At 41.1% G+C, this 27,922-nt stretch overlaps 1 protein-coding gene across 1 annotated transcript in view; it reads right to left on the bottom strand.

Moving 5' to 3' along the window:
* Positions 1-1,253: 1,253 nt before the first annotated feature.
* Positions 1,254-27,922, bottom strand: part of LOC105716439 (uncharacterized) — a 114,559-nt gene continuing 87,890 nt past the window's right edge. Inside the window, exon 4 of the mRNA XM_064365717.1 lies at positions 1,254-2,197. Within this exon, the coding sequence (XP_064221787.1) occupies positions 2,180-2,197 (18 nt within the window). The 3' untranslated portion in view covers positions 1,254-2,179. The remainder of the gene's footprint in view (positions 2,198-27,922) is intronic.

Below are 27,922 nucleotides of genomic sequence, written 5' to 3'. Positions count from 1 at the left end.
AACGACCCCACTTCTGGTAACAATATTTTATCTTAGTTCATTTTCTGTTGCTATAACAGCATACTACAGGCTGGGTAACTTATAAAGAAAATAAATTTATTTCTTACAATTCTGGAGGCTAGGAAGCCCAACATCAGGTTTCTGGCATCTAGTGAGGTCCTGTTTGCTGCATGTACAGAGGACATCATATGTCAAGAGGACAACAGCATGCCAGCTCAGCTCTCTCTTTCTCTTCTTATAAAGCCACCATCCTATCATAGGGTTCCAACCTCAATGGGAGCTAACCCTAACTCGCTCCCAAAGATCCTACCTTCAAATACCATCAACATGTAACTTTGAGGATTAATTTCTCAACACATGAAATTTGGAAAAAACATTCAAACCATAACAATTATAAAGACAAAAAAATAGAGTTTGAGGTACTTCAATCCTGTCATCCTGAGTGCTCACTTGGAATTTTTATAATTTTTTTTCTACTGCAGAAACATTTAAAAGCCATTAGAATTGATCCTGAAGGAACAAAGACATGGGATTTATTGTAAAATGGGATTTTTATGAATTTCTGCCAAAATCATGTTTAAAACCTTTCCTATTGTTATATTTTGCTTCATATAAAAGAAACATTCAAAATTAAAGTTAATTTAAAGTTTCTTAATTTTTTAGGGTTTTGTTTCTTTGTTTATTTTTTGAGACAGGAACTTGCTGTGTTGCCCAGGCTAATTTTAAACTCCTGGGCTCAAGCGATCCTCCTGCCTTGGCCTCCCAAAGTGCTGGGATTGCTGGTGTGAGCCACTGAGCCCCATCAAAAGTGTTCTTTAATCAACAAAGGGAAAAGATAAGTCTGACTATATTACCTACTCAATATAAGTGTGCAAATATCAATTTTGACAAAGTCACTGATAAATTTGCAGAAGCTGCCGGGCGCGGTGGCTCACGCCTGTAATCCCAGCACTTTGGGAGGCCGAGGCGGGTGGATCACGAGGTCAAGAGATCAAGACCATCCTGGTCAACATGGTAAAACCCCGTCTCTACTAAAAATACAAAAAATTAGCTGGGCATGGCGGCGCGTGCCTGTAATCCCAGCTACTCAGGAGGCTGAAGCAGGAGAATTGCCTGAACCCAGGAGGCAGAGGTTGCAGTGAGCCGATATCACACCATTGCACTCCAGCCTGGGTAACGAGCAAAACTCTGTCTCAGAAAAAGTAAAAATAAAAATAAAAATAAAAAAATTGCAGAAGTTATAGCTCAAAGTGAAAAGCAAACATTATATTATTATTTATTACTGCAACAGACTGATATGTAGATATTTTTCCCTTTTCTCAAAAAATGCACTAATATACTTACAGACTATTAATTCATTTTTTCTATTTTTTTGCACTATGATCTCTATTTATTTATAATTATTTATTTTCCTTTACCTGAACAATTATAAATTTAAAGTTCAGTAAAAGAAGATATTCATGGTTTACATTTCTGTTTTAGACATTATTATTATTGTTGTTTTCATTTTATAAATTTTACAGAAGATAGTTTTGTGGTGTAAGACAAGGGAAGTGTTTAAAAATGATCTCCTCACGGTTTCAAATACCCTAGGTGCCTACTGGAGCAAAGAAAATACATTATATTACCTTGCATGATTGGAGGATATAGATATTATTCAAGTAATCTAGCTAATGGTTTTCTAATAGATTGACAATTCTTATAAAATAATAATTAAAAACAAATAGCAAGTAAAAGTAGAATTGGTCATTCAATGACTGAAAATCATCATGATTGATCAGTTATAACATCAATTATCATTGTAGTATACCTATGTAGAAGCGCTAATTAGTAGAATCCTTGGTAACAAAATGTTATGTAACAGAACATTAAGAAGTTAAAACAAGTGCTTATCGTGAACACTATTTAATTCACACTTCTATTTCTTAAATAATATAAAAGTCATCTGAAGTTTACTGTGTTCAATCCCAAGTAAAATTTTCATAGCCCTAAAATATAATTTCAAACAGTACTTTTCTGGTAAAAAAAGAATTGTCACACATTTCATTGTTCTCATTGAGATTTACATGTTTTGATGAACTAAATAATAGTTGTAGGACTCAGTTTTTCCAAATTAGCTGATCAAATTGCTTCCTCGTTACTCAACTCTTTGTTGATTCATGCCACCGGAAGACTTCTACTATATGCACAAATAAGTCTATGAGGAAAAATCACTGCAACATGCAATTACAGGCTGTATGATGAAAAGAAATCAGTGCTCCATCACTCAGATCTCTTTGAATTTACTTTGCAGTTGTGCTGAAAACCAACTGCTGCTGGTCAAGGCTGGATTGTGGACCTTGGTTAGGTTTTCACAAGAAGGGCTTCTATTTTCCACTCCAATAGCCTCAGGTACAAATAGGCACCTACAGGTCCATTTGGGCATCAATGGAGTGGCATACAGCTCAATATTCATGCTGAAGCTCCCTTAGCTACACAAATCTGACATCCTGTCAACACATTGACCCAAATTTGTATATGCAAAGGTTTGCCTTAGCAACCCTGGCAGCTAGGATATCTCAGAAAGGAAGCCTACCCTTTGGGGGAGGTGATGCTTCCTCAAAATCCAGTTTTTATCACATTTCTCACTTAAAGGGATGCTCATTGTCTTTCATCAAGAGGTAAAAATGTGAATTAATTACAACTCGTGAATTTCCAGGAATTGTACCATGTGGTTTTCACTGCAACTTTTGCTGGCTGTGAAGAAGAAAACAGCCTAAACATAATCATTCAGCAATTAATAGCTGAGTAACAAATATGTCAGCCCCAAACTAAGCGTTGCAGCTCTAGGAAAAAGCCTGTAGCAGGTACTCCTGAACACAGGTTACTTTGAATAAACATGCACACTTAGCTGGTGAGATTACAGGTGTGTATGTGTTAAACATGAAACTAAGAAGCTAAGTATGGCAAAGTTCAAGTGAGTAGCATGGAAAATAAATGCGACACATGTTCATGAAAGAGAGAAATGTGTGTATGTTGAAGAAGCAGGCAGGTAGATCAGCATGTGCTAAGGTGAGTCTTGGATTAATCTGAACATCAGATTGACCAGTAAATGTTTATAAACCTTAAAAGCTTTTTGAAAAGTAAAACTTTTGAATAGACAATGGCAATACTTCCTTATTATGTCAAAGTATAATATCTTTCTATTTAATGTTAATATTTCTATATTAAATCATATCCAGTTTCTGATTCCTCAAGATTTCCAAGTCATTTTCAGCTATTCTTTGGATCTCCTATTATAAGGCTAATTATTCCTCATATCATGAACAGTTACTCTACCATCTTACAGTGATATAAAATGACAATCTTCCCTTTTGCCTCCCACAGTGGAGAATACCACTTCATCCATTACCCTGAAGAGAAGGTTGACATATTCTTTAATCTACTAACTCCTTATCAAGCCCTCACCTTTATCCCACAACTCATACTCATCAAGTCTGTGTCCTCTTTGATTGGCATCCTTTCTCCTGTTGTCACTACCATCAGCCACCCTCTAGCACATGGATTCAGATTTCTCTCCATCCTATCTCCTGCCATTCCTCAGTGCAGCCTCTAGATCAGGGGTCCCCAACCCCGGGCCACAGAACAGCAAAGGTCCATGGCCTGTTAGGAACTGGGCTGCACAGGAGGTGAGTGGCAGGTGAGTGAGCCTCACCACCTGACCTCCGCCTCCTGTCAGATCAGTGGCATTAGATTCTCATAGGAGCATGAACTTTACTGTGAATTATGCATGCCAGGGATCTAGGTTGTGTACTCCTTAAAACAATCTAAAGCCTGATGATCTGAAGTGGAAGTTTCATGCTGAAACCATTGCCCCCAACCCATCCCCATATGTGGAAAAATTATCTTCTATGAAACCAGTCCCTGGTGCCAAAAAGGCTGGGAACCACTGCTCTGGAGCCTATCTCCTGCCATTCCTGTGTAGCCTCTGGATCTTCTCAGCCTCTGCAACTTTTACCGCTTCTCCTGTGTTTTCTTTTTCCTTTTCTTTTTGGAGACAGCGTCTCACTCTGTTGCCCAGGCTAGAGTGCAGTGGTGTGATCTTGGCTCACTGCAGCCTAATCTCCCCAGTCTCAGGTGATCCTCCCACCTCTGCCTCCTGAGTAGCCAGGACTACCAGAACACACTGCTACATCTGGCTAATTTTTGTATTCTTTGTAGAGATGAGGTCTGGCCATGTTAGACTGGTCTTGAACTCCTGGGCTCAAGCAATCAGCCCATCTCAGCCTCCCAAAATGCTGAGATTACAGGACTGAGCTACTGTACCCAAACTGTTTTCTTTACATTCATTCCATAAATCCTAATTCTCAGAATCATGTTGGTAATATATTTTAATTTGTCAAAAGAAAAAACACTTTGGAGGCATCTGCCATCACATGTTATAGGACTAAGTATCTAAGAGAAGAGGAGGAGATAAATTAGTGTAGCAATAATAAGTAAATGTCTTTCAACATATAAAACAGATATATATCATAGAGCTTCCTGAACAAATGATTGTGCAGTCTTTGTGAAAGTTAGCAGTGAAAATTTTGTTAATGTTGTATCCTTCCAAAGTCAAAGATGCTTGTGGAATGTCCCCCCAGATTTTGAACTCATAGGCTAGGCATGGTAGCTCACACGTGTAATCCCAGCACCTTGGGAGGCTGAAGTGGGCAGATCCTTTGAGGCCAGGAGTTCAAGACTAGCCTGGGCAAGACAGTAAGACCCTATTTCTACAAAAAGAAATTTTAAAAATTAGCCAGGTGTGGTGTTGTACGCCTGTGGTCCTAGGAACTTGGGAGGCCGAGGTGGGAGGATAACTTGAGCCTGGCAGGTTGAGGTTGCTGTGATCTGTGATCATGCCACTACACTCCAGCCTGGGTGGCAGAGTGAGGCCCTGTCTCAAAGATTGATTAATTAATTAATTTAAAAAATAGAACTCATGTATAATTTTGTATTAGTAACAACTAAAATATAATTAGTGAATATTAGAATTCTTTATTAGCAACTTCTAAATGCAGTTGCTTTATTAGAGACTTCTGAAATAGAATTTCTTTTTATGTGTCTAAAACCATAAATGTGGGTCTCTGGCCATATTTAAACTGTTGCATGGTAGATATCAGCAGCTGGGGGTTGGGAAGACATAGAATTTGGACTGAGAATATTTGAGTTGAATTCCCAGGTCAGCCACTTAATGGTACTGTTACCTTTGACAAATTCATCACTTCATCTCTCAGTTTTCATATCTGTAAAGTAGGGATAATGATAATATTAGCTCAGGTCACTGAATGAGAGAAAACATGTGAAAATAGTTTATGTATTTTAGAAGCACATAGCAAATGCTAATTGCTGTTATTTTTTTTCTTTTCCTTTTTTATTTTTTGAGACGGAATTTCACTCTTGTCACCCAGATTGGAGTGTGATGGCACAACCTCGGCTCACTGCAACCTCCATCTCCCGGGTTCAAGCAATTCTCCTGTCTCAGCCTCCAGAGTAGCTGGAATTAAGGCACCCGCCACCATACCCAGCTAAATTTTGTATTTTTAGTAGAGACGGGGTTTCGCCATGTTGGCCAGGCTGGTCTCGAACTCCTGACCTCAGGTGATCTGCCCACCTCAGCCTCCCAAAGTGCTGGGATTATAGGCGTGGGCCACCTCGCCCAGCCAAATCGCTGTTATTTCACAATATTGTACTGACAAATTTAATACAGTGGCTAAGGCTATGGGCTCAAAGTCAGACTGCTTAGATTTAAGTCTTACCTTCCTTCCCCAGTTACTAGATATGTGACCTTGGAAGGCCTTTAATTTATCTAAGACTCAATCTCCTCACTAAAAAGCTATAATACCTATTGAGTAGGATGTACTGAAGCTCAAATGAGATAAGTAAAACAAAGCACTTACAGCACTGTCTGGAAAATTGCAAAACACAGAGTTATGCATCACGTAACAACGTTTCAGTCAGTGACGGACCACGGTATAGTTCCTTAAGATTATGATGGATCGGCCGGGCGTGGTGGCTCACGCCTGCAATCCAAGCACTTTGGAGGCCAAGGTGGGCGGATCACCAGAGGTCAGGAGTTCAAGACCAGCCTGACTAACATGGTAAAACCCCGTCTTTAAAAAGAAATAAATAAATAAAAATAAAAAAACTAAAAATGATTATGATGGAGCTGAAAAATTCCAATGACTCAGTGATGTCTTAGTCATCACGATGTCGTAGTGCAGCACGTTACTTACATGTTTGTGGTGATGCTGGTGTAAACAAACCTACTGCACTACTAGTTGTTTAAAAGTACATCATATACAATTATGTATGTATGTAATATTTGATAATGATAATAAATGACTCTGATATCAGATTATGTATTTACTACATAAATACTATGTAATATACTATTTAATTGTTATTTTAGAATGTAATCCTTCTACTTAAAAAAAGAAAATTCAAGTGTAAACCTCAGGCAGGTCCTTCAAGAGGGATTCCAAAAGAAGGCATTGTTTTTTTTTTTTGGAGTTTCGCTCTTGTTACCCAGGCTGGAGTGCAATGGCGCGATCTCGGCTCACCGCTACCTCCGCCTCCTGGGTTCAGGCAATTCTCCTGCCTCAGCCTCCTGAGTAGCTGGGATTACAGGCACGCGCCACCATGCCCAGCTAATCTTTTGTATTTTTAGTAGAGACGGGGTTTTACCATGTTGACCAGGATGGTCTTGATCTCTTGACCTCGTGATCCACCCGCCTCGGCCTCCCGAAGTGCTGGGATTACAGGCGTGAGCCACCGCGCCCGGCCAAGGCATTGTTATCATAGGAAATGACAGCTCCATGCATTTTATTGCCCATAAAGACTTTCTAGTGGGACAGGATATGGAGGTGAGAGACAGTGATATTGATGATCCTGACCTTGTATTGACTTAGGCTTAAGTGTGTTTGTGTCTTAGTTTTTAACAAAAATGTTTACAAAGCAAAAAAAAAAAAAAAAAAAAGTCAAAAAAATTTAAAAATAGGCCAGGCACGGTGGCTTACACCTGTAATCCCAGCACTTTGGGGGGCCGAGGTGGGTGGATCACGAGGTTAGGAGTTCAAGACCAGCCTGGCCAACATAGAGAAACACTCTTTCTACTGAAAGATACAAAAATTAGCCGAGTGTGGTGGTGCATGCCTGTAATCCCACCTATTCGAGAGGCTGAGGCAGGAGAATTGCTTGAACCTGGGAGGCGGAGGTTGCAGTAAGCCAAGATGGCGCCACTGCACTCCAGCCTGGGCGACAGAGCAAGACTCCATCTAAAAACAAAACAAAAAGTTAAAAATAGAAAAACATAGAATAAGGATACAAAGAAATATTTTTATACAGTGAGTACTACAATGTTTGTCTTTTTTTTTTTTTTTTTTAAGATGCAGCCTCTCTATGTCACCCAGGCTGGAGTGCAGTGGCACGATCTCAGCTCACTGAGACCTCTGCCTCCCGGGATCAAGCGATTCTTCTGCCTCAGCCTCCCGAGTAGCTGGGACTACAGGTGAGAGCCACCATGCCCGGCTAATTTTTGTATTTTTAGTAGGCATGGGGTTTCACCATGCTGGCCAGGGTCGTCTCCATCTCCTGATCTCATGATCCGCCCACCTCAGCCTCCCAAAGTGCTGGGATTACAGGTGTGAGCCACCACGCCCGGCCCCAATGTTTGTGTTTTAAGTGTTATTGCAAGAGTCCAAAAATTAAAAAATTTAAGTTTATAAAGTGAAAAATTTACAGTAAGCTAAGGTTAACTTATTATCAAAGAAAGAAAATTTTTTTCATAAATTTTAGTGTAGTCCAAGTATACAGTGTTTATAAAATCTAGAGTACTGTGCAGTCACATCCTCCGCCTTCACATTCACTCACCACTTACTCACTGTCTCAGCCAGAGCAACTTCCAGTCCTGCAAACTCCTTTCATGGTAAGTGGTCTATGCAGGGGTGTACCATTTAAAATCTTTTATACTGCATTTTCCCTGTGCTTTGTTATATTTAGATACATGAATACTTACCACTGTGTTACAATTGCCTACAGTATTCAGCACAGTAAGATGCTATACAGGTTTGTAGCCTGGGAGCAATGGGCTATACCATACAGCCTAGGTGTAGTCCTTACTTTCATGTAGCGTATATCTTAGTTGCAGTAAGGAAGGCGTGTAGTAGGCTACACCATCTAGGTTTGTGTACATATACTTTACGATGTTTGCACAATAACAAAATTGCCTAACGATGCATTTTGCAAAGCATATCCCCAGTGCTGAGCAACGCATGACTATGCTAATCAGTGTTCATTTCTTCATTAATTTACTCAACAAATATTTGTTGAGTGCCAGACTTATTCTAGAGCTGAGAATACAATACAGAATACAAGACAGAAAAAGTCCTTACTCTCACGTAGCATATATCTTAGTTGCAGTAAGGAAGGTTCTATCATGATTGCAAATAACAAAATAAATGTGAAACATATCTGGAGACAATAGCACGCTATAATGGAAATAAAGCAGGGCAAATGTTATAGAATAACTTAGAATCTCTGTTATTAGTAATCAGAAGCTAATTCCCCCCCCCACCCCCACTGCTCTTCCTTTTAAATCTACATTGTTGAAGTGTTTCTTTCTCGTGCACGGGCTCCACTTTGACTTAAAGAGATATAAACACTTTCAAGGCATTTCCCCTCCTAATGTCACATAAGAACAATAACACTCTCACACAACCTTGGAAATCCAAGCATCATATAATGATGCATGGCTTGTAGTCACAAAAATGAACAGAGAACTCAGTGTAAACACATTTAAACCTACCTAGGCTTTGGAAAGCCAATCTTTTATATATGGTATTCCAACATTTTCCAAATTAACACGTTTATGAACCAACTACTACATGAAAGTCTCTATAGGAGACATAAAGTGATATAAGAAAATAGTTCCTATTGTCAAGAAATTAATAGTCTAGTTGGAAGAGAAAAGATAATAATATGCTTAAAGTTAAATAACCTAAAAGACTTAATTTACATTTCAAAATAACAATAAAAATCACTAATTACCAAATAAATTATTTGAATAAGTTAGTTCAAAAGAAACCTCAAAAGACAGAATAACATATCTAATTTGGATAGCCAAGAAAGTTGGCTTTTGAAGAACTGGGAGAAGACAGTATTTCAAGTGGAGAGTATAGTTTAAACAAACGTCTATTGACAGGTGAATGTAAAAACATTTCAAGTAGAGTGAGTGTAACTATTTGCCTATAGAAAAATTCAGAAGAAGGCCGGGTGCAGTGGCTCACGCCTGTAATCCCAGCATTTTGAGAGGCCAAGGTGGGTGGATCATGAGGTCAGGCGTTCAAGACCAGCCTGGCCAAGATGGTGAAACCCCATGTCTACTAAAAATACAAAAATTAGCCAGGCGTGGTGGCAGGTGCCTGTAATGCCAGCTACTTGGGAGGCTGAGGCAGGAGAATCACTTGAACCTGGGAGGTGGAGGTTGCACCACTGTACTCTAGCCTGGGTGACAGAGCAAGACATCATCTAAAAAAAAAAAAAAAAAAAGAAAAGAGAAGAAAAATTCAGAAGAAAATGTAGAAATGTAGCTGAAAGACAGACAGCTTCAGGACATAAAGAAAAAGAAGATATATGCAGTAAAAATCTGCACCTTGAGAATGTTGATTTTGACTATCTGTAATGGTAAACAAAGAAAGAAGATGAAAAGGAAAAGTAAGTAAAGAGGAAGGAAAGGAAAGGAAAAATATATTAGGAAAGTGTTGTACATTATAAGGTGGAATATGGTGTTGCCATGAAATGGTCATTGTGCAGACTTTGTTGAAACCTTGATATATGTTTGTGACATCATGTTAAGTGGGTAAATCAAAACTATGATTTGATTCTATTACTGTGATTCTCTACAACCAATTAAAAATAGATCTGTATGCATGTTAATGAAGAAGACATTTAAAAGCTTGTTAAAAAAGAATTAAGAGAAACTAACAAGGAACAGTATGGCACCACTGGGCTGGTATCAGTGAAGGGTCAAAACCACCCGAGACCTGGAGGGGCACAGGAAGGGAGAGATTATGGGAACCTGGAAAGAGCTGTGGTGGAGAAAGGTTTACCAACAGAGGCTGTGGCCTTAGGTACAGACAGGCAGCCACTGCCTACCAATGGACCAGCAGAGAGAGAGGAGAATAAATACCTTCACTTGTCCCTCCTCTGACTCTAATCTCCTGCTGTTGCCTCCTATAGATAGATTGTCCTCAAAGAGAAGCACCCCAGCAAGGAAGCCTGAATACCACAGTCAAAGAGGTCTGCTTCAGCCTCTGTCACATGTCACCTATGACTATTTGCTATGTTAACACAATGCTTCAAATGTTTTATTCAGTGCGAACAGCACGTGAGTGACTCCATCATCAGTGTTTCCACAGTATATTATATATAATCATTCATCCCTCAGATATCAAGTTACAGAGTTAAGGACCGTTTACAATGCTAGTCTCTGGAGAAACAAAGATGAATGACTTCTACCCTAAAAGCTCACAGTCTAATGCGAGAAAACAAACATACAAAGAAAAATTTGGTGAAAAGTATCTTAGAAGTACATGATGGTAAACACAGAAGTACAGTGGTAGGCTAGAGAGCTCAGTCTGGGTTTAGAAGTACCAAGCGTAGGTTAGGAACAGGAAGGAGAAAGGAGGCAACTCTGCCTAGGAGTTTCAGGGAAAGCATCACAGAAGTTACTTTGGAGGTGAGTAGTAAGGTACAAATAGATGTTTTCCAGAAATGGAAGTGGGAGAAGAGCATCCAGATTGAAAGTCTAGCTTGTGCAATCATACAGTGTTTGAAAATTAGGGAAAGTGGAGCGTGAATCGTTGCAGAGGGAATCGAGGAGGGTTAGGTGGAGACAGGCAGAGAATAAGGCTAGAGAGGTAGGCCACACAGAGGGTCAGGTGATAAGGAGTCCCTGAGTGACGGACGCAAAAGAGCCCCCTCCTGGGTCTTTTCTAGGAAGCCTTCCATCACCCCGAAGGCAGGATGAGCCACCACTGTCCTTTCCACACTCTTCATGCATTTCTCACAGCAGTCACTTTATTATGTTGAAATTATCTGTTCATGTTTTCATTTTTCCCACTAGATCATAAGTTCATGAAGGGCAGAAATTTGTATTCATCTTTGTGGTAACACATGGTCTGGCATATGGTAAGCAACAAAGAAATGTTGGCTGAACTGAGGGAGCCTGAGACGGTCTTTCTGTTATAGAATGTGTAGCGAGGGGGTCTCCAAGCTTGTCCTTTTAGCCCCACCTAAGTACAGGTGCTGGTTTTTCTTTCTCCCCTTCCCTCTTCCATGCTCCATCATTCTACCAAGTATCCAAAGTTCTACCTGCCATCTTGAGGGCTATGAGTCTTCCAGGGTTTGAAAGGGAGGTTTGTACTCAGCAGATAAATTGAAGAGAATAGCTGTTGTGCTTCCATTTCTTTGGGATTTTGATGTATCAAAAATGGTCAAGCAAGAAATCTAAATGCCTCCATGGGAGGGCTGGGGGTTGTGCATTAGGAGAATATTGAAGCCCTGAGTGACATAGAACCTGACCAGGTTTGAGTGGTAGGTGAAAATGTGAGTAGCTAATGAAAAAAGGGAAAGAATTCTCAGTCCTGAATAAGGACAATCGTCCATTTTCTCTGCTTTTTATTCTATGTTCTTCAGTGATGCTAAAAATGTATGCAAACTCGTGCTGATTCCTTATTGTTGCTCCCCATGCAGTACAATGCCTGGAACATTTTAAACACCAGTTTTAGCATGGATTGAATTGAGTAGTTATAACCTAGCTCAACTCATCTCTCTTCTACCAGCCTACTAAGGAAAAGACCCATTTAAGCTTTTTCCTAAGAAAGATAACCTGCCATATAAACAGACTGTAAACAATAAATGTAAAATTTATCTCTTGCTTAGAACTGGACATAATCACATCAATAGGCGCTATTAGAAGCGCTTTACAAAAATGAGCTTTCTGAATTTCCTCCTTCATAAGTTGGGTAATACTTCTGTTATGCTCAAGACTATGTTTGTATAGGATGTTCACTGCATAAGGACATGCAGCTGAGGGGCTACCTGAGGGCTCAATCCAGTCCAGATTCTATGTAGTAAGCCGTGCCTGTGAGTTGCATAGATCCAGAGAAGTCAGCTTTTTAAATCTGTACAATAGTTTACATGGGCTAGCAGTGCCATCACTATCCTTTGCCTCTCTTCTATTCCCTATTCTCACTGGCAAGGATGGACTGAAATCTTGATGACGATACTACCATTACCATCTTCATTACATTTTTGGTACACTGGTGTCCTCAAAAGATGGTCCCAAAGTAAAAGTTATGATCTAAGTCTTTATTGGAAGGTGTAATGCCAGAGTTTTAAGAGTGAGGGAAAAGGAGAATTGAGGCATAGAAGAAAGAAAAATGGGTAAAACTTGGTAAGTTGACCACAACTTCATAAGAAAACACAGTCGGTCGTGCACAGTGGCTCATGCCTGTAATCCCAGCACTTTGGGAGGCCAAGACAGGAGAATTGCTTGAGCCCAGAGGCTGGAGACCAACCTGGCCAACATAGCGAGACCTCGCCTCAAAAATATTTGTCAGCCAAGTGTGGTGGCTCGTGGCTATAATCCCAGCACTTTGGGAGGCCAAGGTGGGAGGATCCATTGAGCCCAGGAGTTCAAGACCAGCTCACCTCTATAAAACTAAAAATTTTTTAAAACTAGCTGAGTGTGGTGGTGCATGCCTGTATTCTCAGCTATTCAGGAGGCTGAGGAAGGAGGATCACTTGAGCCTGGGAGGTTGAGACTCCAGTGATCTGTGTTCTAACCACTGCACTCCAGCCTGGGCAGCAGAGTGAGATACTGTCTCAAAAATTAAACAAATAAGTAAATATATAATTTGCCTGTTTTATAAACATGACTTTAATAAAATATAAGTTTATTTCTTTTTTATGTAAAAGTCAAGATGCCAGCAATTCAAGGCTGCTATGACAGTTCCGTGGTCATCTGCAACCCAGGCTGTTCTCACTTTCCACTTTGCTTGTAAGTGTGGCTTTTGTCTGCATAGTCCAAGATGGCAATTCAACGAACACATCCACCTCTAAGCAACTGATCCAAGGAAACAAACAGGCGGGGAAGGAGAAAAGGAGTACCCTTTTCCTTCAATATTACTTCTTAGAAGTTGCATATACCATTCTCTTCATAGTCCACTGTTCAAAACCTAGTCATATAGACACATGTAACTACAAAGAAGACTGGGAAATTTTGCTTTTTTCCTTGATAATCTTGTGTACAAATAAAAATCTGGAATTATTGGCTGGGCATGGTGGCTCACGCCTGTAATCCTAGAACTTTGGGAGGCTGAGGCAGTTGGATCACAAGGTCAAGAGTTCAAGACCAGCCTGGCCAAGATGGTGAAATCCTGTCTCTACTAAAAATACAAAAATTAGCTGGGCATGGTGGTGGACACCTGTAATCCCAGCTACTTAGGAGGCTGAGACAGAGAATATTGCTTGAACCCGGGAAGCAGAGGTTGCAGTGAGCCACGATTGTTCCGCTGCACACTAGTCTGGGCCACAGAGTGAGACTCTATCTCAAAAAAAAAAAAAATCTGGGACTACTGCCTTACAAGAAAGGGATCTTACAAGACAACTGGCCTTTGTGCCACAAGCCTGGACCACTCACAGCTCCCAAGAGCAAGCTAACAAAATATTACAACTACTACATTTGTATCTCACGAAACTCATGTTGCGCACTGATTAAAGATGAAAAACAGTATTTTAAGTGTCTGCACTATAACCAGCATTGCTTGGAGGGGTTATACACAATGTAGATACAGGATACTATCCCTACTCTTAAGTATCCCTTCCCCACTGATTGGGGAGACAAACTTGAATTGCTAAAAATAAATTCAAGATAGCACATAATTTATTTTACGTGTATGCTACAATGGTAAGACCTTATGAAGAAGGAAACAATGGCTATGGATCCATATTCTTCAACTTCAAGAAATCCTCTATTCCCTTAACTCCTGGAATCCCCTTCCACCAGATCCTCACTGGCTGGGTCCTTCCCAACCTTCAGAAAAAGGTTCAAATGTCACTTCCTAAGGGTGAAGCTACTCTATCTAAAATAGGATTTTTTCGAGCCCTTGAGGGCAGGGACATTGTCTTATTCATCACTGTGTCTTGGAGACCAGGGGTCCCCAACCCTTGGGCCACAGACCAGTACCAGTCCACAGCCTGTTAGGAAGAGGCTGCAGAGCAGAAGGTGAGGAGCTGGCTAGTAGCAAAGCTTCATCTGTATTTACTGCTGTTCCCCATCACTCGCTTTACCACCTGAGCTCCACCTCCTGTCAGATCAGTGGTGGCATTAGATTCTCATAGGAGCACTAACTCTATTATGAATGGTGCATGTGAGGGATCTAGGTTGCTTGCTCCTTACGAGAACCTAATGCCTGATGATCTGTTAGTGTCTCCTGTCACCCTGAGAGTGGACAATCTAGTTGCAGGAAAAGAAGCTCAGGGCTCCCACTGATTCTACATTATGGTGAGTTGTATAATGATTTCATTATATGTTACAATGTAATAATAATAGAAATAAAGTGCATAATAAATGTAATGTGCTTGAATCATCCCCAAACCATCCCCTCGCCTAGTCCATCTTCCATGTAACTGGTTCCTGATGCCGAAAAGGTTAGGGATCACTGTTGCTGGAGACCTATAATGCTGCCTGGCACATGGCAAGCATCCATAAATATTGGTTAAATGAATAAATGCATATATGAATGAAGAATCCCCCGAGAGGAAAAGCCCGTTGCTTTTATCAAGGGTGGCTTTTGTCTGCACAGTACAAGATGCAATGCAGATGAGTGTGACCACAAGGATATTGTTTCCATTTCCAGATAGGCTTTCAATGATAATCCTTTTTCTCTCTCTCAGTCACATCCCTTTTCTGAGCCTCTCAACAGCAATTCTGAATCATTTATCCTTGAAGCACCCAGACTTCACTTCTACTTTAGTGTCTGCACACGCACACAAACACACACACACACACACACACACCAGCAGTCAGCAGTCAGAACCTCCATCTTCCCATTCTGGGTCATCTGAATATAGCCCTATCTTCAATTACTGCCAAACTCAGACATAAACAAAACTGTGCTCATGTCCTGCAGTTTTTAAGCCACTGCTCTGTCCCCCGCCTTCATAACTAAGCTTCTCAAAGTAGTCTAACATCTCTCCTTCCTCATCTTTCATTAACTCTTTACCTGTGGGGTTGATGTTCCGACTCAAGCCCTCATCATGCCAACCAAACAACCATCACCAAGACACCAGTGTTTCCAAATTATCATATTCTAAGTTGCCAGCTTCTTACTAGACCCCTGTCATGCAGGCCAACCTCAAAACTGGCTTTGTACAGGAGAGAATTCATAAATGAACCAAGAGAGCAAAGCAAAAGCGAGTTTATTAGAGAGACAGAGTACGGGAAAATGGCTGCTCTATAGACAGAGTAGTAGCAGCAGCAGAATCAGCAGAAGCAGCAGCCCTCATAGATTGCTGGCTAGCTATATGATGGCTATTCCTTAATTGTATGCTAAATAAAGACTGGGTTATTTGTGAATTTTCTGGGAGTTCCTGGAACCGAGGGTGCCTCCTTTTTTGAGCCATATAAGTTCACTTCCGGGCATTGCTATGGCATTTGTAAACTGTCATGGCACTGGTGGGAGTTTCTTTTAGCATGCAAATGCATTATAATTAGCGTATGACTAGCAGCGAGGACAACCAGAGGTCCCTTTCATTGCCATCTTGGGTTTAGCTGGTTTTGACCAGTTCCTCTGCTGCAAACTGTTTTGATCAGCTCCTGTTTTATGGAGCAGGGTCTTGCAGTGCTTGGAAAACACGTCCTGCTGATCTCCTACCTAACCATGGGTGGGAGTCATTCTCTTCTCCCTTCACTCCCACGACAACTCTCTTTTCATTCTCCTCCCTTTTCCTCTTTCTTCTCAGATTCCTTTGTTGGCTCTTCCTCCATCTACCTCTCCCCTGTTCGTACTGGTGTTACCTAAGATCTTGTCCTCAGCCCTCTTCTCTTATTCTACTTAGTGTGTGTCTACTACCCTATCATTAGCAGCTACCTGCTGATTTATTTTGATTAATGACCTCACTACCAAACCCAGTGTCCAGACTTTTAGCAGGTGGCTGCTAAAAATCTGACAACTCCTAGAAATCTCTAGTCTTCAAGTTTCAGGCATTATATATATATATATATATGTGTGTGTGTGTGTATATATATATATATAACATATATAATTTATATGTAATATATAATGTGTGTATAACATGAATACATATGTGTAAATATATTACGTAAATACGTATATGTATGTGTGTGTGTGTATATATATGTTTAATTGCCTAGTTGACATCTGCACCTGGATATCCTATGACACTTCTAATTCAGGATGTCCTAAATTAGTATCTGTTATCCCCATCCCACCCCTAACCTGTGTTTCTTCTTTGTTTTGATTAATAAACTCACTGCAAAACCAGGTGTCCAAATTAGAAAACTTTCCGTCTTCCTAGTGTTCCTTTCTTTCACCAGCTCACTAAGTCCTTTAGCGTCTTCTCCATAAATGCCATTCTCCCCAGTGTCAGATCATCAGTCTCTAAAGGTAGGATTTATCCCATTCATCTTTGAATATCCAGAGATTGTAATGTTATCCAAAAAGGTAGCAAGGAGGGAGAGGGGGAAGAGAGTACATTAAATAATTTTGATAATCAGCTCTTAAAGATATTCATGCATTCATTCAAAAATGTTTATTTGGCTTTTAATATATATCAAAAAATTTATGATTTCCTTAAATTATCACCTCTTTTGTAAATGAATATTATTTGTCTGATTGGCTATAGCAGGTATGTGTATTAGTGTATAAAATCTAAACTCCTGGCCTTCTAATTTAAAATTGTTACTAGCAAACACTATTGTTACCATTTTACAGTAAGGTTCAGGATACAGCCAACAACCAGAAACCATTCATGAAAATGTTCAGTGAAAATTCTATCTTTACAATGTGTGCATTGCATCGTTTAATTAGAAAGGAAATCTTGAAATATACCTGTTCCTGCAAAGTAATTCTGTCCACAAAATGGGCAAAGGGAGAGATTTCTCTTTTTATACACCAACCTGTAATTTGGTGGGAGGGGTTTGGGCTATTTTAATTAATTATTGCAAATTAAATATTTCAACAACTTGAAGTGAGCCCTTAAAAGAAGGAAAAAATATACATAGCTCCCCTCTGCTAAAACTGCAGTTGATGATAGAATTCCTACTGTCTAATCTATAAAAATAAAACCCGACTTTCAGCTAATTCTGTTTTCTTACACACAAAAAAAAAACAGTGCCACCCCAGTTAGATGCTTTAACATGCACGTTAATTTCTACTCACAGCTGTGGCAATTAGAGAGTGTACTTAATGGAGTGTCATGTTAATTGTTTTCAGAGTTAACCAATTTCTCTATTTAATTGTCAATTGATTAACCTATTGAAATGTTAAGTGACTCAGTTTCCTTCCAGAGTAAACAGCAGCGGCATATGGTAGCTTCATCAGCTGAAGGCAGCACTCATTTGCTTGGATTCAATGTGCTGGTATTTTTCTACACCTCCCTGAGCTTTTAATTAGATGAGGCGATGTTACATGTATTTGTCTGCTGGAAAGGTTATCAGTGCCATAGCTGACCTGCAGAGGCAAGGTTGAGTCTAGCAGCTTTAATAGAAATGGTTTTCAGCTATGACTGTTGTACTTGATTGCATTGTGATGTTAATTAACTCAAGACTGCTTTCTTGAGAGAGAGAGAGTGTGTGTGTCTTTCCGTCTTTCCTGTAGCACTAACTATGCAATGAGATGTTTTCTGTCATATATATCCACTTATTAAGTACTCATTGGATTCTAATAAGCATGCAAATAGTCAAGAGTTTCTTTAGGCTAATACCACACTACTCAGATTGTGGTGCTGTTAAATAAATACAATGATCTTTGCCTGTAGCACATTTTTTACAGAAAAAAAACAGCTCCTTTAGGTAGAATTTTGCTCCTTTATTTTCCTGGTGTGTCATGCCAGGGGATCATTACAACTATAAAATAAAAATTATTTTATTTTTTCAATTTAAGCACAGTGGACACCACATAGGGTTGAGAGAATCAGACAGACTTGGATTTGGAGGCATTTTCCAACGTTCTCGTTAAAGATCACTGTATTTTTAGTACCCAAATTAATGTAAGATCCTAGTGGTGAGCTATTAACTCAGCCTTCTCATCTCTTGCCCACGGTTTTCCAACTCGGAGTGTGTGTCACTTGCATGTGTATTTTTACTGTACCGCACTATTGTTTAATTACAAGACAATTGCCTCAACTGAGCCAGCATTATCATCCTTGATAATGCCGGTAGCAGGCAACTGAGACAAAATGATTCCAAACCTATGTTGTGTTCAATAGTTCTTTAGAGGATTTCTCTCTTCATAGTTCTGGCTCATTCATGTTTGATTCAGCACATTTGTTCTTTAAAAAAGGCGTAGCTTAGAAGAGTTTCAGGGTGGGTTAATAACTCAACTGAAAATGGCTGCTCGCATTGTAAAAGCTTGTTCCTGCAGTTGCTTGAGGCTTTCTTCAGTTTTGCCGCTCTGCAGCTTCGGCCCAGTTGGTAAACAGCTTAAGTCCAGACATCTTTTCATTCTCTGAGCAGCGGATTGAAGTAAAAATGCATATAAGTGGCGACTGACTGGCGCTGGCCTAACAATAGCCTGTAACATTATGCAAGGGTATTTACATAGGAATAAGGCCTTACTAAAGGAGATGGGGCAATTAATGGTGTGGGCCACACATATAAGGAAAGTTTGTCCAATCCTTTCCTCAATAAAGATCTTTTGTAAAGTGCTATGGAAACTCATAGAGGCCTCAAAGAGATTAAGAGTGGGACTCTTCTAGGACTTTCAAATATATATATCTGTGTGTGTGTGTATAATCTTTAAAAAGCTAAATGGTATTAAATAAATGCTCAGGAAAGAATATGAATTCCTTGTTTTGTTTCGATCATTTTAGATGGTTTCTCCAACCCTGTAAAAGAAGGCAGTTCAGGCCGGGTGCAGTGGCTCACTCCTGTAATCCCAGCACTTTGGGAGGCCGAGGCAGTTGGATCACGAGGTCAGAAGTTCAAGATTAGCCTAGCTAAGACGTTGAAACCCTGTCTCTACTAAAAATACAAAAATTAGTCGGGCATGGTGGTGGGCACCTGTAATCCCAGATACTCGGGAGGCTGAGGCAGAGAACTGCTTGAACCCGGGAAGTGGAGATTGCAGTGAGCCAAGATCACACCACTGCACTCCAGCCTGGGTGACAGAGCAAGACTGTCTCAAAAAATAAATAAATAAATAAAGGCAGTTCATATTTTCAGTTCTCTTATCTTCCTTTTCCATTTTTGGTGATGTTTACTGAAGAGAGAATCGTTCTGAGATAGACAAGTTCTCGAGTTATCTTCCTTCCCTGTTTGAAATTGAAGCATCATTTTTAAAATATTTGAAAAGTTTTGCTGTCCTTATTTCAAGTCATGTTTATGAATGGGAGAAAAAAATTGTCTGGTGGCGTGGGCTAAGGGGAAAGTCCCAGGGCTTGCACAATGAAATGAACAGCCGCCAAAACAGGGAGGGACCCGAAAGAAAACGTAGGGTTGTGTCCTAGGAAAATGTGAAAACATTGATGAAAACCTAGCCCTTTTTGGGGATATATATCTTAATAGAATAAATATCTTGTTAGCCTAGATAAAAGTTAAAAAGTCAAATGCTTAAATTATTTCGAACCAATACTGTCCCAATACTATTGCCAATGATTTTTGGCGGGGGGGGGGGGGCGCGGAGGGGGGAGTGGGAAGAGTGGGAAGTCCTCCTCATTCCACCCCCACCCTGAGCTCACCAATCGCAGCGGAGAAAGACAAATCTGGGGTAGATCTTTCACGTGGTTTCATTCTTATCAAAGCCTCCCCATCTGCTTCTGCCCTTCGCCAGATAGCATTACTGTTTTTATTTCTTTGATCAGAATATTTTTGATAAAGTATCATCAGCATTTAAAAAACAAGAGACAGAAGAATATTACTCTTTGGATAATCCAATCCTTGTTTATGTGTTTCGTGACCAATTAGAGCATCTACTATGTATGTTAAGCAAAGCCCTTCAGCTTCTTTCTTTTTAAATGTTTTATCTCACTCAGAGGACATTTTCGAAGAAAGCAGAACTTTGGCAGGGAGTGTTCGAGATCTGTTTGCACTTTCTAGTGAAACTGTTCTTACTTCCAAAGTTGTTTTTCATCCCATTTCCTCATTTATAGCTGGTTCATGAAATTCATGTCCATATGGGATCAGGGAAATAAAATCTTAATGTGATAACGCATAAGCTTCGGGTGCCCGTGTGTGTGTGTGTGTGTGTGTGTGTGTGTGTGTGTGTGTGGTGTACAGAGAAAGTGATTTCAGCTGCAGCCCTGTCAAGCAGGCAGAAATCAATGCCTCATTCAGGACTATTGATCAGTACTAAATTAATTAGACTCCAAGGCTTATGGCAGTTGATAAGACAACTTGTTAATTTAGTCAATGATAGTGTTTTCCCTAAAGCAGCAAATACCCTCTTCTTTAGAAAAGGCATTTCTAATAGTTGCTGCCAGTTCTTTTTCATCTTTCTGGTTTTCTTTTCTTTTTCTGGGAAAGGGGTAGTAAGGAGGTGGTGGGTTTGTGTGGGAAGGAGGGTGTTGGGGGAGGTCAGTGGGCAAGGAAGTGCTGTAAAAATGCAGATGCTGAGGCGTCAGTGTGGAATATGCATTAGCCCACTTCCATTTTGGTTCCCTTGCCTAACACTGTAGTTTTAGGATGAAAAGAATGCAGCAGCCAGATTATAAGCCGAGACCTTGATTTCCTATAGGGTTTTGGCCACGTAAGGCCACTCCAGCCCTACAAGGATGTTCATTTGGAAGGGGGCTACTTCCTAAACCTTCATTTAGAATTGACTGATACAGATTGCTTTTGCCTTTCATTGAAACCTGCAACAGTGATGGTCATAGTCAATAACAAAGACTTCGGCCCCTGTCGGTAATGCAAACTGTGAATGGAATGAAGGTATCCCAGAATGCCCTGAACATGGGGCAGTACTTCCTGCTGGCTTAGAAGGACAAAAGGACAAAGCCTGGGAGTGTAGGGGTCCCACCAACAGCTCTTGGAGGCAACAGCCTGCTATCAGCAGCACTCCAACCCTCTGAGAATGCTAATAAGCTAGTGAAGAGCTCAGCTTTCTTGCCATAATTCTATAGCGTGGTTGAGGACCCCATAGTGCTCACTAAATAAAGACAACTAATTGAGAATTTTTTGCACATTTTGCCCAGGGGACTTGTTGTTCATTCGATTCTTTGGGGAGAATGTACCCCTACTGACAAGAGTAGCTGATTGTTTTGGCAGCCTCATGTTACTCTTCCCTGGGTCTAAGACTGACTTTCGAAGTATGACAAAAATGTTTAATTTTGATTTTTTTAATTACGTTGCTGGGAATTATTTTAGATCTCGAAGAATAGGAGTTCCAGTGTTCATCTTAAAAAAAAAAAAAAAAAATCCTGGCAGAGTTTTTGTATTAAAGCCCCATTTTTTTCTTTTTTTTTTTCTTTCTTAAATTGTATTTTCTGTGGTGAGGCCTACATTTTTGTGTCTGCAGGTGACACGTTGATTGAAACTAAAATTAATAAATCAGCTGAAAAGCTCACACCTACAGCTCACAGCAGGGCCTGGAAAACACATTTATAAAGGGAGCTTTATGCCCTCATATAAAGAAGGAATAAATTACAGAAGCACTTGTTGCCCTGGGACTTGGTTTTGCTTTGCAATCTGGTATCTTATTTTTTTGGAGGCTTATTGTTAATCAACAGGTTCCTAGTTGCTTTAGCAGGTGACTTTGCTATTAATCTCTTATTTGACCATTATAGCATATTAATGAGGAGGCTTCTAGATGTGGCTCTGTCTTCTGACCAAGGAATTAGTTTAAAAGGTGCACTTTTTACTCAGTGGCTTGCAGTTAGCCACGTTGAGGACCAAATACAAAGTAGCATTTTCTGCAGCTTGTATAGTATTAAGGAGTGTTTTACTAACATATGTGTCTCACTGTGCTTTTCTTCTCTCCTACACTTATTTCTTCACCATGGAGGGCAATTATGGAACTTACCAGTCTCTGTTCATTTTTTTTTTAACAAAATAGAATTACATATAAATAACAAAATGATATCCTTTTTTATTAATGTGCACTCTTATTTTAATTAAACAATGTCAATGTTCTTTGGAGGTGTGTTCTGAATTAAAATGTATGATTTGGGAAGGCAAGAGGTTCAACGGTTCTCACCAGAACTAGATTAATAAATGTCATTACTAGTGCAGGAATTTAACCATCACGTTTCCCTTTAGAGGCTGAGGTAATTGGAAATGTTTAAGCTTGACAAAAGAAAGAAGTAAATATACCTATGGGGGTGGTTTAGAAATATAAAGAAGGACTGAGAATTTAAGTCTTAAATTTGTAATTACAAGGATATCTGAAGCACATAATGGTGCAAAACGGCTGAGACAGCCCCATATAGGAGAAGAACTGCTTTGTCCCCAGTCTACAGAGATTTCAAAGAACATCCTCTGGCACAAAATTATTATTATTATTCGTTTCTTTTCAAATCTTCAAGACAATTTCGTTCACACCTCAAATATCCATGCCGTCTTCCTTCTAAACCTAAGAAATGTCAAGTCTGTGTCTTTCTTATTTTTAACTTTACAAAATTAAGGGTTTCTGCCAACTGGGGTACATTTGATGTCATTGTCTATCTTCCTTTCAGACTGAGTCCTGAAGTATCTTCATTCTGGAGGTGAAGGTCAACATCGTCATCTCTTTCATTAAGAAATGTTCTGGTTAGGTTTCGTGAGGGGGGAGGCAAGTTAGAAGTATTAGTGAAAAAAGTTGAATGTTAATCACAAGAATGCGTGAGTGTGGACATTAATAGGACTTTCACACTTGCCATTATTATTGAAACATTTGTCCTTAAAAATATATATCAACAAAAAATAATCGGGGTTATCCTAGGGCTGCAATATTAGGCCACTCTCATAGATGAGGACAACTGGAAATACTACTGTCCTCTTTTTTTTTTTTTTTTTTTTTGAGATGGAGTTTCGCTCTTGTTACCCAGGCTGGAGTGCAATGGCGCGATCTCGGCTCACTGCAACCTCCGCCTCCTGGGTTCAGGCAATTCTCCTGCCTCAGCCTCCTGAGTAGCTGGGATTACAGGCACGCGCCACCATGCCCAGCTAATTTTTTGTATTAGTAGAGACGGGGTTTCACCATGTTGACCAGAATGGTCTCGATCTCTTGACCTCGTGATCCACCCGCCTCGTCCTCCCAAAGTACTGTCCTCTTAAAAGGGTTATCCAAGTAACCAGCTCAACCACTGGAATTACACTACCAAGCTGACCATTTCATAAGCAGAGGGACCCTTATCTGCTCCAAAACAACACTGTCACCTGGAATCTGGATCCTCATTCTAGATTTATTTGTTTGGGCCAAAAAGCTAGAAGACTTTGGTGAGGGTTGCTCCTGCCCACCTCCAACAACCCCCCCACCCCACCCCCACACACAAATAGTTGACTGAAGCCTTGTTTATCTTTTAAAACTGGGGAAGAAAAAATTCTTTTCTACACTGCACAATAACAAAACTTATGCTCCAGTGACACAAAATTGACTGCTTTAAGTCTTTATGTACCTCTGGCAAGCCTGTAATCCCAGCTACTCGGGAGGCTGAGGCACAAGAATCGCTCCAACCTGGGAGGTGGAGGCTTCAGTGAGCCAAGATTGTGCCACTGCACTTCAGCCTGGGCAACGGAGAGAGACTCCATCTAAACACACACACACACCCCTTACATTAAAAGAAATTGAGGAAGTGGCTAGTGCATTCTAAGAACAGTCAGGTTAATTTTTTTTTTTTTTTTTAATAATTGTACTACAAATTCTTAGAAAACAAAGTTTGTAACAGAGTGTTGGAGTCTGCGGCTGCTCTAGCATGTGTTTACAGTGAAGGACAGTTACTGTTAGAGAACTTTCCCCTCCCCCAGTTCTCCCTCAAGTACTTCCAGCGAGGGAGGTTTTCAGCTCTTTTTGTCTTTTACAACTTAAGCAACATCAGACACATTTCTGCAATGCATATGCAGATTTTACCTCTTGTTACTTTCTCTAATGAGCGTTCACTTAATCAATTTGACAGTAGCCTTTATCCCCCAGGCCCCTCCGCCCCCCCCACCCCGACTTTTTTTTCCACATCTACTAAGAAAGTTTTTAGGGGAAAAAAAAGTGTTAGCAGATTCAAGGGGGCATTAGCGACGTGAAATGGTAGCTGGCCTAAGTGGGGTGACTCATGAGGCTTCTACCACCGGTTCTGTCCAGCTTCTGAAAAGAGGAAGCTGGTTTGCCGAGATTATGAGGTAGCATGTATTTTAATTGCAAGTAGAAAATGATTTTCCTTTTCAAGATTTCAAAATGATTTTTTTTGTTTGTTTGTTTGAGACAGGGTCTCACTCTCTCACCCAGGCTGGCATGCAGTGGTGTGATCTTGGCTTACTGCAACCTTCGCCTCCTGGGCTTGGGTGATTCTCCCATCTCAGCCTCCCGAGTAAATGAGACCACAGTTGCATCCAACCAAGTCTAGCTAATTCTTGTATTTTTTTTTTTTTTGGTAGATACTGGGTTTTACCATGTTGCCCAGATTGGTCTCAAACTCCTGAGTAATCTGCCTTCCTTGGCCTCCCAAAGTGCTGGGATTACAGGTGTGAGCCACCATGTCTGGCTGATTGTTACAATTTAACCACACTTGAGTACATTTTTCATAGCCCCGTAACTTTATCTTGCCAAGAGCACTTTTAAAAATTTCATCCAAGAGACAATTTTGCTACGAGACACCAGGAACTGACCCACATTGGCATTCTCCCACGAAATTGCCCAGCAGGGCATCCTAGATCATCTGAGCAGTCTTGACCTTGTTCATTGCCTTTCCTGCCTGGGAGTGAGAAGCGCAGGGGCAGAGGGCAGGTGGGCTTAAATCTAATGTTGTTCAATATTCCTAGCCAATGAGTGATGATACCCAAATCCTGGGAGTGCGCTCTCTCTCTTTCTTCTCTCTGTCTCTCTCTCTTCTCTCTGTCTCTCTCTCTTCTCTCTGTCTCTGTCTCTTTTGAGATAGGGTCTCGCTCTGTTGTCCAGGCTGGAGTGCAATGGCACAATCACTGCAGCCTCGATCTCCTGGGCTCAAGTGAGCCTCCCATCTCAGCCTCCCAAGTAGCTGGGACTACAGGAATGTACCAGCACTTATGTTTTGTTGATGTTGTTTGTTTTTTAGTAGAGATGAGGTCTCGCTGTCATGCCCAGGCTGGTCTCCAACTCTTGAGCTCAAGCAATCCTCCTGCCTTGGCCTCCGTAAGTGCTGGGATTACACGTGTGAGCCATGGTGCCCAGTCTTTTTTTTTTTTTAAGAGCTGGGGGTCTCACCATGTTGCCCAGGCTGCTCTCCAATTCCTGGACTCAACTGATCCTCTTGCCTCAGCCTCCCGAGTAGCTGGGATTACAGGAATGAGCCACCATGCCTGGCCTCAAATCATGGGGGTTCTTAATCATATTCTCAACTCAACCTCAACCTGAATCTGCTGCTGGGTAATACAAGATAACATATGGCCCAGCTGCTGGGATTTAGCAGGTTTTCCAGAAACAAAGACAAAGAAAAAGAAAAAGTGAGTTCTGCCCTTCTCTTGTCTCCAGCCAAATAAAGTTTTCAGCCCTGGTGGGTAGAAGCAGCATCCATGAAGCTTGCTCAACCCCTCTGGCCCCTCCAGCAAAATTCATGTCCTTAGCCTTAGCCAATTTTACAGCTCACTCACTTGACTCTCTTTCACTTTAGCAGAGCCAGGAAAGTGTCTCTAGCTAAAGAAAAGGAGGAGAAGGCCCCCACTGACCCCTGCTCCACCCTGGTTCTGTGCTGGATCAGTCTAGTTTTGCCTTTTCTGGTGACTCACCCACCATCTCCCTGACTTCCATCCAATAGGCCCTACTGCTAGCCAATTGTTCACCTTCTAGGTTCAAATGGAGAGAAACTTGGTTTTAAGACAATCGGGGTCTGGTCTGTATTCAGAGGTTATCACTTAGGTTTGTTAGGCCTCTTACAGCTCTTTCTTCTTTTCCCATCTTATTTATTTAGGAGATGGAGTTTCACACTGTCGCCCAGGCTGGAGTGCAACGGGGTGATCACTCTCTGATCACTGCAACCTTTGTCTCCCAGGTTCAAATGATTCTCCTGCCTCAGCCTCCCGAGAAGTGGGATTACAGGTGCCCGTCACCACGCACAGCTAATTTTTTTGTATTTTTAGAGACGGGATTCACCATGTTGACCAGGCTGAACTCCTGACCTCGTGATCCGCCAGCCTCAGCCCCCAAAGTGCTGGGATTGTAGGTGTGAGCCACCACGCCTGCCCCTCCTGTCTTTTTTCGTTGTTGTTCAAGGTAAGAGTCTATACAACCGGTTGCCTGCCTGCCCTAACTTGAGAGCTTGTTCTACTTAGGCGGATTCTGTTCTGTCAAGAGTCTCCAGCTGAGAGTCCTCTGAGGTCTGGGAAGGAGTACTACTTTAGAGTTTACCGCCCCGCTTTCGTGAGGATACCTTGAATTCTAAGGACTGCACCGACATTTCAAGAAATGCTAAAGAGGCCAGACGCGGTGGCTAACGCCTATAATCCCAGCACTTTGGGAGGCCGAGGCGGGTGGATCACTAGGTCAAGAGATCGAGACCATCCTGGTCAACATGGTGAAACCCCGTCTCTACTAAAAATACAAAAATTAGCTGGGCATGGTGGCGCAGCCTGTAGTCCCAGCTACTCGGGAGGCTGAGGCAGGAGAATTGCTTGAACCCAGGAGGCGGAGGTTGCGGTGAGCCGAGATCGCGCCATTGCACTCCAGCCTGGGTAACAAGAGCGAAACTCCATCTCAAAAAAAAAAATTGTTGAAGAGTCTGAGTGACGTTATCAGAACTCAACGCTCCGGGTTAGAAAAGCAGAATGGAGGCCTCACCCCAAGACCTATTTAACCAGAATCTGCATTTTAACAAGATCACCAGGTGATTCATATGTACATTTCTTTAATCACCTGAGGGTCGGTGCCGAGGCAAGCAAATAGAGTACACTTGTGGATTCTTCAAATTCATTTTATTCACAATCCCTAGTGAGCCAGGGAGGATGTGGGGTTTGGGTTGGAGGGGAAGGTGAGGTACGAAGAATAGTGGGAATCAGCAGGAGAGAAACATCTCCGTTACTACTAACCTAGTTTTCTAAACCTTTTAGCATGTACACAATTTAAAGTTTATGCTGTTAGGTCCCTATTCCTCCTGGAAATAATTTGGAATTTGATCTGACTCGCCTTTGTTTTGCACCTTGAAATGCCTTCCACTGTATTGGCCTTTTTTTTTTTTTTTTTTTTTTTTTTGGTGAGACGGAGTCTTGCTCTTTCGCCCAGGCTGGAGTGCAATGGTGTGATCTCCGCTCACCACAACCTCTGCCTCCTGGGTTCAAGTGGTTCTCCTGCCTCAGCCTCCAGAGTAGCTGAGATTACAGGCGCAGGACACCATGCCCGGCTACTTTTTTTGTATTTTTAGTAGAGACAGGGGTTTCACCATGTTGGCCAGGTCTTGAACTCCTGACTTTGTGATCTACCCACCTCGGCCTCCCAAAGTGCTGGGATTACAGGCGTGAGCCACCGCGCCAGGCTAGGATTCGTTTCTACTTAGGTTTCATTCT

This window comes from Aotus nancymaae, unplaced genomic scaffold (genome assembly GCF_030222135.1).
Source record: "Aotus nancymaae isolate 86718 unplaced genomic scaffold, 86718_ANA_hifiasm-v0.15.2.pri h1tg000062l, whole genome shotgun sequence".
Lineage (NCBI taxonomy): Eukaryota > Metazoa > Chordata > Mammalia > Primates > Aotidae > Aotus > Aotus nancymaae.
Note: the sequence above shows the minus strand (reverse complement) of the source record. Positions and strands in the feature narration are given on the sequence as shown.